Genomic DNA, 16,175 nt, shown 5'->3' on the forward strand with positions numbered 1-16,175 from the left:
GATGTTGGTTGGGCTGGTGCAATTCATGATTCAGTCTTGTTTACTCGTAGCAGCCTTGGTCGTAGATGCCAATCCAATGGGCTTGGAAAGTATTGCTTGTTGGGTGACTGTGCATATCCGGCAAGGCCCTATATGTTGCCTCTGTTCAAAGGTGGGAAGGATGGTCTAAGTCGGTGTAAGAGTCATTGGAATTTCATCGAATCTAGTTCATGCATGCCAGTGGAGAGAGCTTTTGGAATGCTAAAAGCCAGGTTCCGAATATTACTAAAAAGGTGTGACATTGACTTAAAGAATGTCCCAGACATGGTAGCCACATGCTTGGTTCTACATAACATGTGCATTGTGCACGGGGACTCTTTTTTGTCTGATTGGGTGCGTGAAGCCAAACAAGACTTACATGCAGGCTGCAATGAGTTCGAGACACAAATGCAGGCATCATGCACTCTTAATGAAGTTCAGGCTATTATGACCGAAGATCCAAATGACATATTGGAAAGGGGTCAAAGTGGTTGGGATGGTGCTATCGATGGTGGTTGCAGTCCTTCATGCCACCTTATTGGCTCAGGTGCTGAGCGACGCAATAATCTCGCACAGTCTATGTACCGAGAGTTTCTCAAACAAAATGTGAATGGCATGTTTGCTGAGGGAGATGAAGAACTGGATGATGAGGACAATGAAAGTCATGATGTTGTGGGAGCTTGAAGATCAAAATGGATGCATGTGTAAATTGTTCTTCAATTATGTCTAAAGCGTTCTCATTTTTGGGAAAAGCAACAGAGCCTATGTGTTCCCAAGTGTCCAATAATATAGACAGTTTTGAATGCATTTCATGTCGAGCCATAATGAACAAAATTTGATGACTCCTATAGTTTTTAGCCAATTGTCTTCAGTAGCCATGGTGTTTATGACAACAGGAAACACTCCACTCCAACACAAATAGTACTATCAAACCAGGCCCAGATCAACAATTGTGTTCGTCCACGAGAACTGGAAAATTTGCACACATAAACGAAGTAAAATGACAGTAGAAACATAAAATACCACAGTTAAAATTCCAATAAGAGTACCACTGTAGCTTCCATCACTTGGGAGATTGCTTTAAATAACAATAATACCGCAATTTGCTAGGTCTACAAAACTGTTCCGGTCGCCTACCATTATTAAACCGAATCTTTTAAGAAATGATCAAAAGCAATCCTGCAGAAGTAAGCCCTACAGCAGAGTCATGGATAGCGTTGACAAAATGCCTCTAGCAGGAACGAGGAATGCCTGTATTATTCACAATAATACATGACTTCTTGTACATTTTGCTGTACACAGGGAAGAGGGCGGATTGCAGGAGCGGCAGCTCTGGAACTTGAATCGCCAGCTCCAGCCAGAGTGCCCACCTCTCAGGGAAGCAGTATCAGAGCCACCCGATGATTCTAGATAAAGTTGTATAGTAGTATGCTGGAGGAACAACAGAGATAGCTCAAGTACATCGCACAGTAGAAGATCCCTATTAAGACGTTGTAACTTGTAGAAGCAGCCGCTCAATGTCTTTACAGGCGATTTGAACGCCGGAGATCTGGTACCCAGTGGCCACAAGATTCGTTGAGCTGCACTGCGGTACAGACTTGTTGGGAACTTGGGAGGCATGCAAGATTGAGGTCGCAAAAGGAAATGGGGAGAGCAGGAAATGGGGAGAGCAGCAGACTATAGTGAAGGAGGAAGCTCAACCGCCAAAAGGGAACGGAGAGAGCGCCACAGTCTGCTGAAGGCTTGTTCTCAACCGTCAAATGTCAGGAGGCATGTCCGGATGTTTATGAAACGCCAGCTACTTTTCCATGGCCAGTGACGAAGCAAACGAGCGCCCATCGCTAGTCTGGTTCACCCCGTCCGGCGGACGGGTGTGAAACCCCCCTAAGAGTAACTCAGACGTTTCCACATGACGAAAACAGTTCAGAAGTTGATGGATGAAATTGGAATCACCGGAAAACTTTTAATGAGGGAGAGAGACAGGAGAGAGCGCGCGGGCAGAGGTCTCTACAAATATCTTCAACCTCGAAGCTCGTAACCTCTTGCCTTTTCTTACTTCGGTATAATGTGTCGATTTCAGGCGAGCTACACGATGCTTCTTCAGTCTTTCAAAGAGCAACTTCAGGAGCACGTGCGTGTTGAGGCCACGGAGGCTATCGTTTCATGTTGGCAGCTTGAACAAGCTCTTATTGGTTTAACCGGTATTGAGTTAGCGACTCACGCTTCACGTTAAACTTCATGATCCTCCGTTTGCTAGCATCCGGTGCGACAGGGAAAAGAACTGACGAGCTGTGTTTGTGACAGGAGTGGCACCGGGAGAAGGGAGCGGCGCAACCATGTCGGACGACGATGAAGAGGGGACTATAACCGAAGCAGGTGCGAGCTTGTATGATCTAGTTGACGACCTAGGACCGCTGATCCCCACAGAGTCGGAACGCTCGCTGATGGAGAGGGTGCGGAAGGAGCTGAAGTCGGAATTTAAACAGGCAAGTGCTACACGAAACATGGTGAATGCAACATGGTGGCAGAAGATTGCCATAAGAGAAACATGATTTCGTGATATCTAATGAAGGGTAGACGAATACTGCAGGGTTACAGACACAGGATTGTCAACGTTAGGGAGGAGATCCATAGGAAGCGGCGGGCTGGCAAGCTCCCAAGTGACACCACTTCCATTCTCAAAAGGTGGTGGAACGCTCATGTCAAGTGGCCATATCCTACGGTATTTTTATAACCTCTTTTATAACCTCCTACGTTAATAGTTGTTTAACGATAAGCTATATCTCATCTTCTTAGAGATCTTAGTTGTTGTTTAATAATATTAATCTTACCGTATTACATATCAAAAGGAACCGTTGGCAATTATGCTAAGATGAGTCGATCACTCCATTGTTCCTTCAATGGTAAAGTAGTTAATATGGTCATAAGTGAAGGTTTAAAGACAAGGTACTAAGGCAACGTTAGTATACAAGGCTACAGCAACATGGAGAAGTCACACTGTTAGAGAAAAAGGATACTATATTGGAGTGGTGTGCTTATAGCTAGAAGTGCACAATGCTAGCCCTTGCAAAGGTGAGTTAGAGTAGCAAGCACACAAGATTTGTTGACTAGAGCCCTATTAGGAGGCAGATGGGATCAATGCCATCCCTTTATAGTTGAATCTAAAATGCTACTATGTATTTCACCAAGATTAAAAGTATTGAATCTCCTTGATAGCTACATGTAATCAAGGAACAAAGTGGGGTACTCTCTAATAACCCTCTAATAACAAGTTTGGCATAGTGTATTAGTATCCATTATTTTGTTGTATTTAGAACCGCTCAAGTGTAGAATTGAAGAGATGATTTAATCATGATCTATCTACCAAAGAAAATTAGTTTTTTCTATGCTATTCTAGGGTGGCTAGTACATTGGGTCAATTAATCCCAACATGGTACTGTTATTACTAAAAGCTCTTATAGTCTACATCGACATTGAATGAGGTATGCCTCTTGAATGAGTAAGATTTATGTTCATTGTGTACCACGATTCACCCCTCAGGAATTCACTAAAGTTTACCCCTTGGGAATTCACTAAGAAATATGTAAGATAGTACGGATGTGTTCAGTTAGACGAAATTTAAATTTTCTTAGGGGATTATAGAGATTATACATGCATAAAGGAGTGAAATAATAAAGTTTCCATTAAAAAGGGATACTTTCATCATCTTAAATTTTTACAGAAGGGGAGTGTGTACACTGTAGGTTATTAAAAACCACATGTATGGGGTTTCTTAGATGTCCCTTGAACACATGTGCTATTTGTGGTTTTTACCTATAAGTGAATGCCTTAGGAGTTCACTTTAAGATGGCTATCCAATTGTTACTTCTGAACTTCAGGAAGACCAAAAATCTCAATGGGTCCAACAGTAAAATTTGGAAGAGTTAAGTTTAGAGTCATCTTCTTGTCAAAGGAGTCTAGCCAAACATTACCATCGAACAGCTCCATGTTTCATCACATGGACTCCCCATTAAGAGTGGATGAGTTGAGGGAGTACCTAGGGGAGCCGCATCTGTAGCTTGTGTGATCGACAAGAGATGGAGTTAGCGGTGACACATGAGAACATCGAGAATGCTACTAAGTGGTGACTACTATAGTATATCCAACTAAAGTGCAAGATTGGGCAGTGCAGGATGCAGAGGCCTTATAAATTGTCATTGAACTTCTTTGGATGCTCTCCTTCCACACATACGGTTAGCCAAAACATTAGCATAGGCATGGAAGGTGCTTAAGGAGATGTTCAAGGTGGACAATGAAGACCAAATAATTAACCTCAAAACTAATCATTACAACATCAATGTGGACAAGGAGACTGCATCATGAAGGTGAAAGTAGTTAGAGATCAAATCACAAAAGTTGGCCAAAAAACAATATATCTCAAATTGTTAGGTCAGTGTTGTTCATGCTTTCCCAAAGCTCCAAAGGCTCTCCAAAGGACTCTTGATAAAACCATGATCGCAAGATGGAGGCTACCACTAGTTATGCTCAAAGGACTAGTTTGATGCTCCTGCAAGGAGATACCTAAGATTAAAAAAACAAATCTAAAGGCAAGGCTTAAAATGGAAAAGGGAGACCTTGCAAGAGCAAGCGAGATAGGAGTCAAGGTCTAAAAAGATTGCATATGATAAGACGCACTAAACATGATAGATCTAGTTTTGGTAAACTAAGACACTTTCCTAGAGACTAACAAAGAAAGAATCGAGCCCATGGTGGAAAGGATCTAATAGAGAAAATATTAGATCTAGCAAAAGAAAGGAAAATCATTGAAATAACATTGATGGTAATTATTGGCACGTGGATAGTGGTGTGTCAAAGCATATTTTAAGAACTTGGGAGTGGTTCCAAATTCCAATGTAGTAAATTATATATCTAGCATCATTATGGGTGATAATCGATCTTGTTCCATCAATGATTTATAATGATGGCATCTAAAACCACCATTGAAGAAGAGAAAGTACTCAAGGAGGTACTTAGCCTCCCAAACTTGTGCAAGAATCTAGTATTCATGAGCCAACTTTCAAGAACTGGGATAAGTGCGTTCTTCAATGTAGATGCAATTGTCATATGGACCAAATTCATAGGTGCAAAGATTGCAAAAGAGGTAGATGACAAGGTCCTCTCTAGAAAGAAAAAATATGCCTCAAGGTTGTGGCATGAGGGATTCATCCATGCTAGATATTGATTGCTAGAGGCCATGCAAATATTTGGAATAGTTTATAGGCTCCCACCATTCATAGGTAGCCACGAATTCTATCAGGTTTGTATGTAAGGCTTAAACCATATTCCTAATTCAACTAGCTAGATTTAAACAAAGATAAGGCATTAGCAATGGTATCAAAGCCAGATCAGCCCTATCTTTGCATCCATCACTATCTCACAAATACATTTTGAGATAATGATCTCCTACTTGTATTTTCACTCTCCAATATCCAAAAGCAACATCACAATCTAATCATGAAAATGGCCACACAAACATTGTAGTTAGTTCATGCAGCCATTATATTTGGACCACAAAACCATTGCAGTTGGTTCACTCAAACATCTATGGATTGATGCCCACAAAGTCTCTTAATGAATCAATGTATTTCCTCACAAGTTGAATGAGATGCATATACACCATGATCCAAGAAGTCTCAAGAGTTGGTTCACTCAAACATCTATGGATTGATGCCCACAAAGTCTCTTAATGAATCAATGTATTTCCTCACAAGTTGAACAAGTTGAATGAGATACATATACACCATGATCCAAGAAGTCTCAAGCCTTTGACAAACTCAAGGAATCATGGAGGGTGAAGGTGGAACATGATGTCTACAAGACAACTTTGAATGACATGCATATACACTCTAAGAAGTCTCAATCCTTTGACAAATTCAAGGAATGGGTGGTGAATGTGGAATGTGAGGTCGAAAAGCCATTTAAGATGCTTCATATGAAGTACTAATTTATGTCAATTGATTTTGATAGATATTGCAAGAAAAATGATATCAAGGTAACTGATGCCAGCCAAGATAAAATGGGGTGATGGTGGTTGTTGAGATGAGCCTAGACATGCTGAAATGAAATAATTTTCAACATGTGTTCTAGGCAGAGGCAATCAATTTAGTTTTTCATTCCCTAAACCAAAATGCAATTAAGTTAACACTAGGCCCTTTTTCGATGGAAATACCGACCTTTTTTACACTAAAAAGTTTTTTTTTAACAGGCGCAAAGGTCGGTATTTATGTTGCTATAAGCGTCGGAAAAGAACGGTCGCTATATAGCGATACTAATAAGCATCGCTATATAGCGACACTAATAAACGTCGCTATATAGCGACATTGGTAAACATCGCTATATAGGGACACTGGTAAACGTCGCTATATAGTGATGATTAACAGAAGCAAGCCCTGTTTTGCCCCACTAATGTTTTTTTTTAAGTAATTACAAAAGAATGTTTTTTGTTACAAAATTTCCTTTGTGAAAAGGGTGATACAAAATCGCTCAAATGAGCTGCGTGATAGAAGCATATACACGTCGAAGATATACAACATTGTTTGTTACAAAATTACCCTTTCGAAAGAGAGGAGAAAAGAAGAAAAGAGGGGAAAAAAGAGAAAAAGAGAGAAAGCATATGCTTATGAAAAGAAGAGAAAAGAAAATGAAAGAGAGGAAATAAGAGAGGGAAAAAGAAGAGAAAGAAGAGAAAGGAAGAGGGGAAAAGAGAGGGGAAAAGAGAAGGAAAAAAGAGAGGAAAAGGCATATGAGCATATGAGCATATGCTCATGAATAAGCATAAGCATATGAGCATAACCATAGGCAAATGCATATGCTTATGAAAAGAATAGAAGAGATGATGAAAGAGAGGAAATAAGAGAGGGGAAAAGAAGAGAAGGAAGAGAAAGGAAGATGAGAAAAGAGAAGGAAAAAAGAGGGAGGAAAAGCATATGAGCATATGAGCATATGCTCATGCATAGACATAAGCATATGAGCACAAGCATAGGCAAATGCATATGCTTATGAAAAGAAGAGAAAAGAGGATGAAAGAGAGGAAATAAGAGAAGGGAAAAGAAGAGAAAGAAGAGGAAGGAAGAGGGGGAAAAAGAATGAAAAAAGAGAGGGGAAAAGAAGAGGGGAAAAGAGCATATGCATAAGAGAAGGAAAAAGAAAAGGGGAAAATAAGAAAAGAGAGGAGAAAAGAAGAAAAGAGGGGAAAAAAGAGAAAAAGAGAGAAAGCATATGCTTATGCTCATGCATGAGCATATGAGCATATGCTCATGCATAAGCATAGGCAAATGCATATGCTTATGAAAAGAGAAGAAAAGACGATGAAAGAGAGGAAATAAGAGAGGGGAAAAGAAGAGAAGGAAGAGGGAAAAAGAGAAGGAAAAAAGAGAGGGAAAAAGCATATGAGCATATGAGCATATGCTCGTGCATAAGCATAAGCATAGGCAAATGCATATGCTTATGAAAAGAAGAGAAAAGAGGATGAAAGAGAGGGGAAAAGAAGAGAAGGAAGAGGAAGGAGAAGAGGAAAAGGAGGGGAAAAGAGAATGAAAAAAGAGAAGGGAAAATAGAGAGGAAGAAGAAGAAATAAGAGAGGGAGGGAAAGAGGGGAAAAAGAGGGAGGAAAAGAGGGGAAGAAGAGGAAATAAGAGAAGAGAGGGGAAGAAAGGGTTCCTACGCCCATCACTACAGCTAGCGCTTAAAGCGCTAGCTGAAAACCAATGCAAATAACGGAAATAAAAAAAGGAAAAAAGAGGAAGCACTTTCTTACCTGGAAAAGTCCCACTCGATGTTTCGTGGACTGGTCCTACAAAAGAGAGGAAACATACCATTTTTCATATAACTAGTTAGAGAAAGGGGGAGTTTGGAGAAGCAACTTTCTAAAGGGATTGGATTGAGGAGACAAGCATAAGCCTATAAACAAGGAGAAAGCACGAAAGGAAGGGAAAGAGGAGGAAGAGAAATATCAAAAAGAGAAGAGCAAATCTCGTTTTTTGTCCTTAATCTCTGAAAATCAAGCATGAAAATTAGCACATAGGCTCAGCAATGCAAGGAGAAACATGCTTCAACTCTCACAAAATGAAATCTCACAAAAAATGAACCTACATTACTTAAAGAGACACACCTTCTTGAAAAACTTCCTTTCACACAAGTAGAGAGGGAGAAGGGTGGAGAGGGAGCACAAGTGTCAATGGGAGAGGAGCTTGGTAGGGGTGAGGAGTGTGGGGAATAGAGGAGGAAAGCGAGGTCGCCGAATAGAGGAGGAAAGCATGGGAGGAGAGATTTTTGCTTTTCTCACAATAGAGTTGTGAAAGACAACATCATGCGGGGTTTCGGGTTTTAGTCCCCTAGCATCACTATATAGCGACACTTATATTCTAAAAGTGTCGCTATAGAGCGACACTCATATCCTAAAAGTGTCGCTATATAGCGACACTTAACCCTAAGTGTCACTATATAGCTACACTTTTATCCTAAAAGTGTCACTATATACTTATACCTTAAAAGCACCGCTATATAGCGACAAAATAGGGCAAAGCATCGCTATATAGCGACGGCGGTTCAGGGCACTTGATCTAAGAAGAGAGGGAAGGAGCTCATGGGTGGCTATTTTTTGGATCTTAATGGATTTCCTTGCATTTTGTGTTGTGATTTTGGACGTGTGCAGATGGAAGGGATGAGTGAAAGCTTGTCAGATGATGTGCCAATGCTCAAGAGCACAAAGTGGCTTACGGAGAGGTTGTATTGTCATTGCACTCATTGCAAGTGAGAAGTACGACATCAATGCCATATTGTCATGCACCACTTGAGGATGTATGGGGAGGAGCCCAAACCAGTACCCATCGTTGGCGGTGCATGTGGTGATGGATCATCGGAAAGTCAATGCTATTTGAGTTCATGATTAATATTGCATGTGTACATAACACGAAATCTTGAGACAAGATCTTATATTTACACGAAACCTTGAGACAGGATGAGGAGGGTGGTGTGCGTATACTTTCACACTTTGAGAAGGAGTATAGTCTCTTGGATGTGCCAGATGATGACGAGGGTATGGTGGACATGATGGATTCTATTTTTAGGGGCAATGCACATGATGTCCGGTTATGAGGCCGTATACATGGTACCTTTGATAGAGGAGTTATAGATCTTATGGACAAGAGTGCGGGTCTTTGATATTTCTAGAGCTCCTAGACATACCAATGACATTTTTGTGTGGAACACATCGATTCAAAGAGAGTCACGTAGATTGTGGAGTCATGGCTAACTTCACACAAGATAGTCGAGCAAGTGCTTGGGATACCAATCTTCTCTCCTCGCAGTTGGGTTATTATGGGACCATACACAAAATCTATGAAATTGATTTCAAACGATTTAGTATTTTCATTCTTGATGTAAAATGGTTTAGAACTATTTACGATGGTCTTTGTTCTTCCCGAGCATTATGAGCAGGTGCATACTAATGATTTAATTAATTGAATCTTTCATTATTAAATATCAATTGGTACATGTACTTAAGCATACTTTCATATAATTGATGGCATTTGGCACCCATCTTCAATATAGGTGGTTATTCATCCAGATCGTTCTAATCCAAGATGGTGGTACATGATCTAAGTCGCACCACAAAGTAAGCAAATTTTTGAAGATAGAGATGTGGCTATGGAGATGCCACTACCAATGCCAGATCCAATTGATCCATATGGATTTAGAGAAGAAGATGAAGATCACAATATGAGCCAAGAGAAAGATGCGCATAATGACATCATACAGGAGGAAGATGGAGATCACGATATTGAGAAAGAAAATGACGATCATCAAGAATCACCCGACTTTATTGAAGAAGATGATCAAGTCTATGGTGAACGTACGATGCCAGAGTATGATGATGATATAGGAGATCAACTCAATATAGAGTTGGAGATAGACTTGTTTGGTGCACTAGACTTGAAGCCAAGTCTCAAACGTAGACATGAATATATGAGCTTCAAACTTGATGTACATGCTCTTGTACTTTTATTCTTTCAAAAGATCAAACATATATGAAAAGAAATTTTTTTTATCATTGGGTAAAACTATCTTTAAAGGTCGGTATGGGGAAAAACACTCTTTGTAAAATGTCGCTATATGACGACCTTATACAAGTCTGGCAAGTGCCGCTATATAGTGACACTTTTTCAGCCCTCTTTACATATCGATGTCTAGCGCCCCGCACGCGCTAAACGTCGGTGCTTAACCATCGGAAAAGGGCCTATGCCTTGTAGTGTAACATGAAGGCATCTATAGAGGCATATCCTACAAGAATCCTCTCATGAAGCTTCTCGAAGTATTTGGTTCCAATGCCTAGGTCCAATGACAAATGAACAAAGTTAGTCTGTCCATGGACTTGGAAGGTCAACTTCCTATGTAGCATTCAAGAATTCAAGGACAATCTAGTTACATGCAAGTTGATGATCAACCATGATATGGCCTTCCAAGATATTGACCCCCCAAATAGTGGACTATCCTTGGGATCGCATTCCAATCATGCAAGACTTTGTTATTTTAGTTTTGTTAAGAAGTGATATTATGTGTGGGGGTGGAGGGGGGTGGAGGAAGGGGGGTTGGGGTTGTTCTTTAAGCACAACCTAGCCTAAAATGCGGAAGGATGTATATAGCTATGTGCAAAGATGCCAAATCAGCTAAGGTTTATAACTATCTCATGGTAGGATTAAAACATATGAAGAAGCAATGCAGGTGGAATCCAAAAAGGATTGGGCCGATTCTGTAACCTCATTTGGGCCACTGTCTCCCTCCTTATGAAACTTGGCTTTTATACAAATTTAAGATGGAAATTTGCCTTGTTCGGAGACACCCCAATAAAAATAATAGTTTGAACTTAGTTTTTCTAATATTATATTTTTCTTTTTAAGTTTGGAAAAAAATATATATAATCATACTATGTTTTGTGAATGTTGTGAAATCATAAAAAGTAGTTGGATACACTTTTGGCAATATTGTTGATTAATATATAACCTTGGTACCTTCTATAAAAAATTCCATGATTCCAATGGAGAACCAAATCTACTTCTAGCGCTAGACCCATGTTCAAGATAAGTGACATAGCGTCCAGCACTCTCTAGACCTTGAGAGAAGAGAGATTCTAATGAAGGATAAAAGGAGACTGCTTTGGAGTGTGAAGGCCAACATCTTGGAGACTACCTCTAATAAGTATGGAGGTTGAGGCAAATTCAGAACATGCCTACAATGAACTATGGTCTCATGGCTCAAGTGAAGTTGCTGAAAGAGCCGAGATCCTTTAAAGTGGTAAAGGAGAATTTGGATTGACAATGACAACCAAGATGGAATCAATGGAGAGGTAATTCCCTTGGGATCTTGCTCCCAGGCTGGCTAAGCAAAAGTTCATAGGGATTGGCAATGACAACCAAGATGGTTCAATAGAGAGGTAATTTCATTGGGATCTTGTTCCCAAGCTAGCCAAGGAAAAGTTCACAGGGACTAAGTAGATTTACAAGGTCAATTGCAAGTTTGATGGGATGTTTGACAAGTATAAGGCCAAAATTATGGTGCCTATCAGATGGAGGGTCTTCATTTGCGAGACACATTTTCTCCTATGGCACAAAGCTCTAAATAATGATTGATGGGTCCATAATAATTTCTTCTTACGGCATCCAATGCTTTAAGATTAATTTTTTTCTTTAGTGTGAAGGGCATGATTGAGACTTTGATGTACCTTTCCTCTATCTTGAGGGTATCTTAATAGCCAACTCCTCATTTCTCCCATCATGTAAAACCTTTGCATGATATTAAGCCATGGTTGGCCTAATAGAATTCCACGCATGCACATGGCAACAAGGTTACTATAAGAGGCAATTCAAAATAAAAACATTCTTTACAATTCCTATTGAATCCACCAATTTTTGTAATAACCTATGTTATAAAAAAAGGGAGGGATTCACCTTCTTCAAGTCTCAGGGGTGCACTATTAATTAACCCTATATACAACATGTGTTCAAGGGGTATTCAAAAAACCCCTTATCAGTAAATTTTTCATGGATAAAAAGACCCCTTTTTCTATACAAACTTACAGTTTTTCTCCAAAAATCAATAATTAATCCCCTTATGTAATAATTTTTTGTAAATTTACCTTAAATTTTGGAATTGAACAGCCCCTCTATTTGAACTCACATGGTATACTTACATATTTTTAGGTGAACCCCTCGAGCTTCAAGTAAACTTTGCTGAATTCGATTCAAAGATTGTACACCAAAGACTCATATATTTTGACATCCTAAGTCTACTTAGTTTTTAAATTTACATAAACAATCAGAACGCTCTCATGCCTTGAGCATTCAGTATGTAAAAATCCCCTACATTACATGCAATCAACAAACAAGTTTTAAGTGTCCCTTATATAGTGTTTGTATAAATATTTTTTGTAACCCCTATATTTTATGTCTGTATATCAAGTACCCCCTATGTATGTATATTTTGTGACACTCCACAAGAAAATTAAGCCTTGTCTATTGAACTCATCTAACTATCTTCCATGTTGCTTATTGAACTCATTAGGTCTTATCCGATTTTGGTAAGTTTAATGTTACTTCCAACAAATATACTCTTGGGGCTAGAATCAACATTTTCATTTCAATTTATGGTAGAGTTGCCTAAAGTTGGTGCCATTTCCATTAGTACTTTCCCTACTATCATTATGATGTTGAGATCCTCAAACGTCTCCAATCCCTTTTTTTTAGGTCTTCACCTTCCATTTCTTTACTTTTTTTTTCATTCCTCATAGGTTTTTCTCTAGTCCCGAAGCTTTATACAAGATAGTAAGTCCCACAAGTGGATCTTTATTAGGTACTCATAATTTCTTTCATTACTTATGTGAATTCTTTTAATTGTGGATTTGTAATCTTACCTCTATGGGTGAAAAGATGTTTTGTTGGGACCCATGTAATGGCATCTTCCATATCCAAGGTCTCCATAATAATGATCATTGTAAATTCTTTCTTGGAAATCATTGTATGGTCTTTCACAATGTTAAACATTGTGTTGGTATCAATTTATTCCATCTATAGTTTCCTTTCCCCATAAATCACATAAAATTGTATCTCAGCATCCATGTCTTTGTTGGTTACTTTTGACGTGTGTCCCATCACAAGATTCTTTAAAATTTTAGAAAGTCAACAGTCTTCTCACATGGATCCCATAGGGACCCTCTCTTTTCCATATGTCCACATCCTCCATATTCCATATAGGAATTCTAGAAGGAGTCCTCTTAATTCTACACCCCTCTCCATCCACATGCTTGGCATGTGATTTCTCTTACATTATTAAGCACACATGGACAAGAGACCCACTTCTTTATATGACTCTCTCTACCTATTTGAAACACAAACTCTACCAAAGAGGGCTCTTTGCCTAAATTCCACCAAGCTACTAGCTCATGAGAAGACTTCATGAGAGAGAGGGTTTTCTTCTCTACTTCCATCTTGGAGTTCTCTAATACTTGACCCCTAGCCCAATACTTGACAGTGTCCTCATCACATGGTGCCATGTGTCCCAATAGTGCACCCCTTCCTTTAAGCCCTCTCTTAGGCCTAGGTGCAACCCTAGATGCTAGCCCTTTAGGCCCATAATAGGGCAAGCACCCTCAGATTTCTTGCCTTGCCATAAACAAGCCACAAGGTCCCAATATTATGCCTAATGTAACATTCCCTTCTCCTTAAGAATGTTTAATGTCCTCAAAAACAAAATTGTAAAACCTCCTTTGGGGATTGCTAACCCTTTGCTATGTCGAACTCTTTTTGGGTCTATCTTTCCACTTAATCAGACAAATGATGTTCTTGTCATACTGTATGTCGTGTTCTTTTTTCTTGTCTATCTAAAATTCCCTCATTCATGTGGTAAAGTAGCAAGTGCATTGAATTCAACTAGGGCTTCATTTCCAAATAGATTATCATCATCTCCTAACTTTCTTTTCAGCCTACTAACATGAAAAACTAGATGTACTCTACACTCCGCTGATAAGGCTAATTAGTAGGCTAGTTCTCTAATTCTCTTAAGTGTTGTGAATAGTCCATAATACCTAGGAGACAACTTTGGACATTTACCTATCTCAATGAGGTAATTGACCCTTTTACAACACTGATAGATCTGTACATGACAAAAAGCCTCGGAACCCTGCACAGGTTCCTCATCCTATGGAAGCCATGGGAAAGAGTCAACAGAATGTTTGCATGTAATTTTTTAGTCTCTAATTTAGAGTAACGTTTATGTCCCATATAAAAGTAGATAATTAGTACCCAATGATACTAGGCCAACCATGGCTTAAGACATCAAATGTCTTACATGATTGAAGAAAAGAAGAGTTGGCTATTAAGATAGAATAAAGGTAGATCAAATTCTCCATCATGCCCTTCACATGAAAGAAGAACCTCAAGCTTTGTCCATTGGAGCCACAAGAAGAAATTCCTATATATCTAGAGGAAAACCTAAAGCTTTTACAAAAGCTTTATAATTTTTTTTTACATAGGTGGTGAAACAATTAAGTTAGCTCTTGTTAAAATAAGATAAATTTATGTGGGATGAACACAAGAAAATTGCTTTCTAACACTTAAAAGTTGGGTTATAAAGACACCATCTCAAGGGCAATGAATTGGGATGTGATATTTAATGCTTATGTGGATTCTTCTGGAGTCGCTGTTGGTTCAAGCTTGAATCAAAAACCCTTTTCTATTCTATGTAGATCATTTGGCCCATTCTACGTCATTGATAAGTCTTTAGGGCAACCTAGGAAATTTTTGAGGTTGGATGGTCCTAGTATTTCAAGAGTTCACCTTTACTATAATTCATCATCCAAGAATTACTCATCATGGCATATATTATTTGTCAAGGATTGATTCATTAATACCACTAACAAATATCTTCATTTCAAGATTCAAAACTATTCTTAGTGGAAATGGATGATAATAAAAATAAAGTAATCATGTAATACATATCTACAATGACTCTCCTAAGGAAATGAACAACATACATAGAAATATTTCCCTTAGAGGCTAGAGTTGCATGACCTTACTTGAAAGATAGCATACAAACTCGATTGTAGATATTGTCTTAAGAAGACTATTAATGAGAGGTTAATGAATGATCTGGCAATAGGTTGCATAAATCTTAAAAGTACTATACAAAATGTGATGTTTAGTAGATAATAGATAGGGATTTATTGAAGGGTTACATGACTTTATACTCAGTGCTCCCTTAGGAATCCTTTCAAAATTTGGGAAAAATCTAGCATAGAGTATGGTACATTATCATTGCTACATGGCTTGAAGTAAAGGATTTGAAGAACATAATGTTTTTGTGATCTATCAAGTAGTAACTCTCCATTTGTGATGTCTAGAGCACACCTATTTTCTTGCTCTAGCTATGAAACTTTCCATGCCATTCCATCTTCATGTACTAAGCTCATCTTAGCACCTTAACTCTAAAACTTCATTGTGACTAAGTTATGCCACTAATATCTATCTAGGCTTGAGAGCTCTGAGACTTATCTTTAGCAAGTTGGATTTAGAACTTCAAATATGACTATTTTGTGCCACTAAGCTTCATCTAGGAGATACACCTCTGAGACTTTGACTTCTACAATGCCACTAAGCTTTATCTCTCTAGTAACTACTAGCAACATTCATTACCACATTACTCGGTAACCACACTTGAAATGGACTTGAATGTACATTATATTACATAGAAGGGAAAAACTAGGGGAAAATATTAGCCCAATGGCAAATTTAGAGACTTCTCAAAGCTGTTTGGGCTAGCATTTATAGCTCTAAATTTGGTAAATTTGCCTAATAATTAACATAGCTTTCTCAAATAACCTCTAAATTCAGCCCTCCAAGGACTCAAATCAATAGGTTAAAGTCATACATGTACCCCTCTATAAGGTTAGTTTTTTCAAATTCTAGCTTGTAAAAAACTTGTATATGAACTTTAAGCATATGTTGATCCATTGAGTCATTGAAAATGATAGTGTGGTCTAATTTTTGTAAATCAATATTAGGGAAAGTTTTTCCCAATGACATATACTTCCATAGTTGTTTTCCATATCTATATTCCTAAAAGATTCT

The 16,175-nt window shown here is 38.7% G+C and overlaps 1 protein-coding gene across 1 annotated transcript in view; it reads left to right on the top strand.

Moving 5' to 3' along the window:
* Window positions 1-2,083: 2,083 nt before the first annotated feature.
* The window catches only part of LOC147891108 (homeobox protein knotted-1-like LET12), a 35,240-nt gene continuing 21,148 nt past the window's right edge, over window positions 2,084-16,175 (top strand). The window contains exons 1-3 of the mRNA XM_087389157.1: window positions 2,084-2,219; window positions 2,323-2,504; window positions 2,609-2,740. Coding sequence (XP_087245283.1) covers window positions 2,084-2,219; window positions 2,323-2,504; window positions 2,609-2,740 — 450 coding nt within the window. The remainder of the gene's footprint in view (window positions 2,220-2,322; window positions 2,505-2,608; window positions 2,741-16,175) is intronic.

Source organism: Dipteris shenzhenensis, chromosome 18 (genome assembly GCF_047967505.1).
Source record: "Dipteris shenzhenensis isolate YYH24624 ecotype China chromosome 18, Dip_SZ_1.0, whole genome shotgun sequence".
Lineage (NCBI taxonomy): Eukaryota > Viridiplantae > Streptophyta > Polypodiopsida > Gleicheniales > Dipteridaceae > Dipteris > Dipteris shenzhenensis.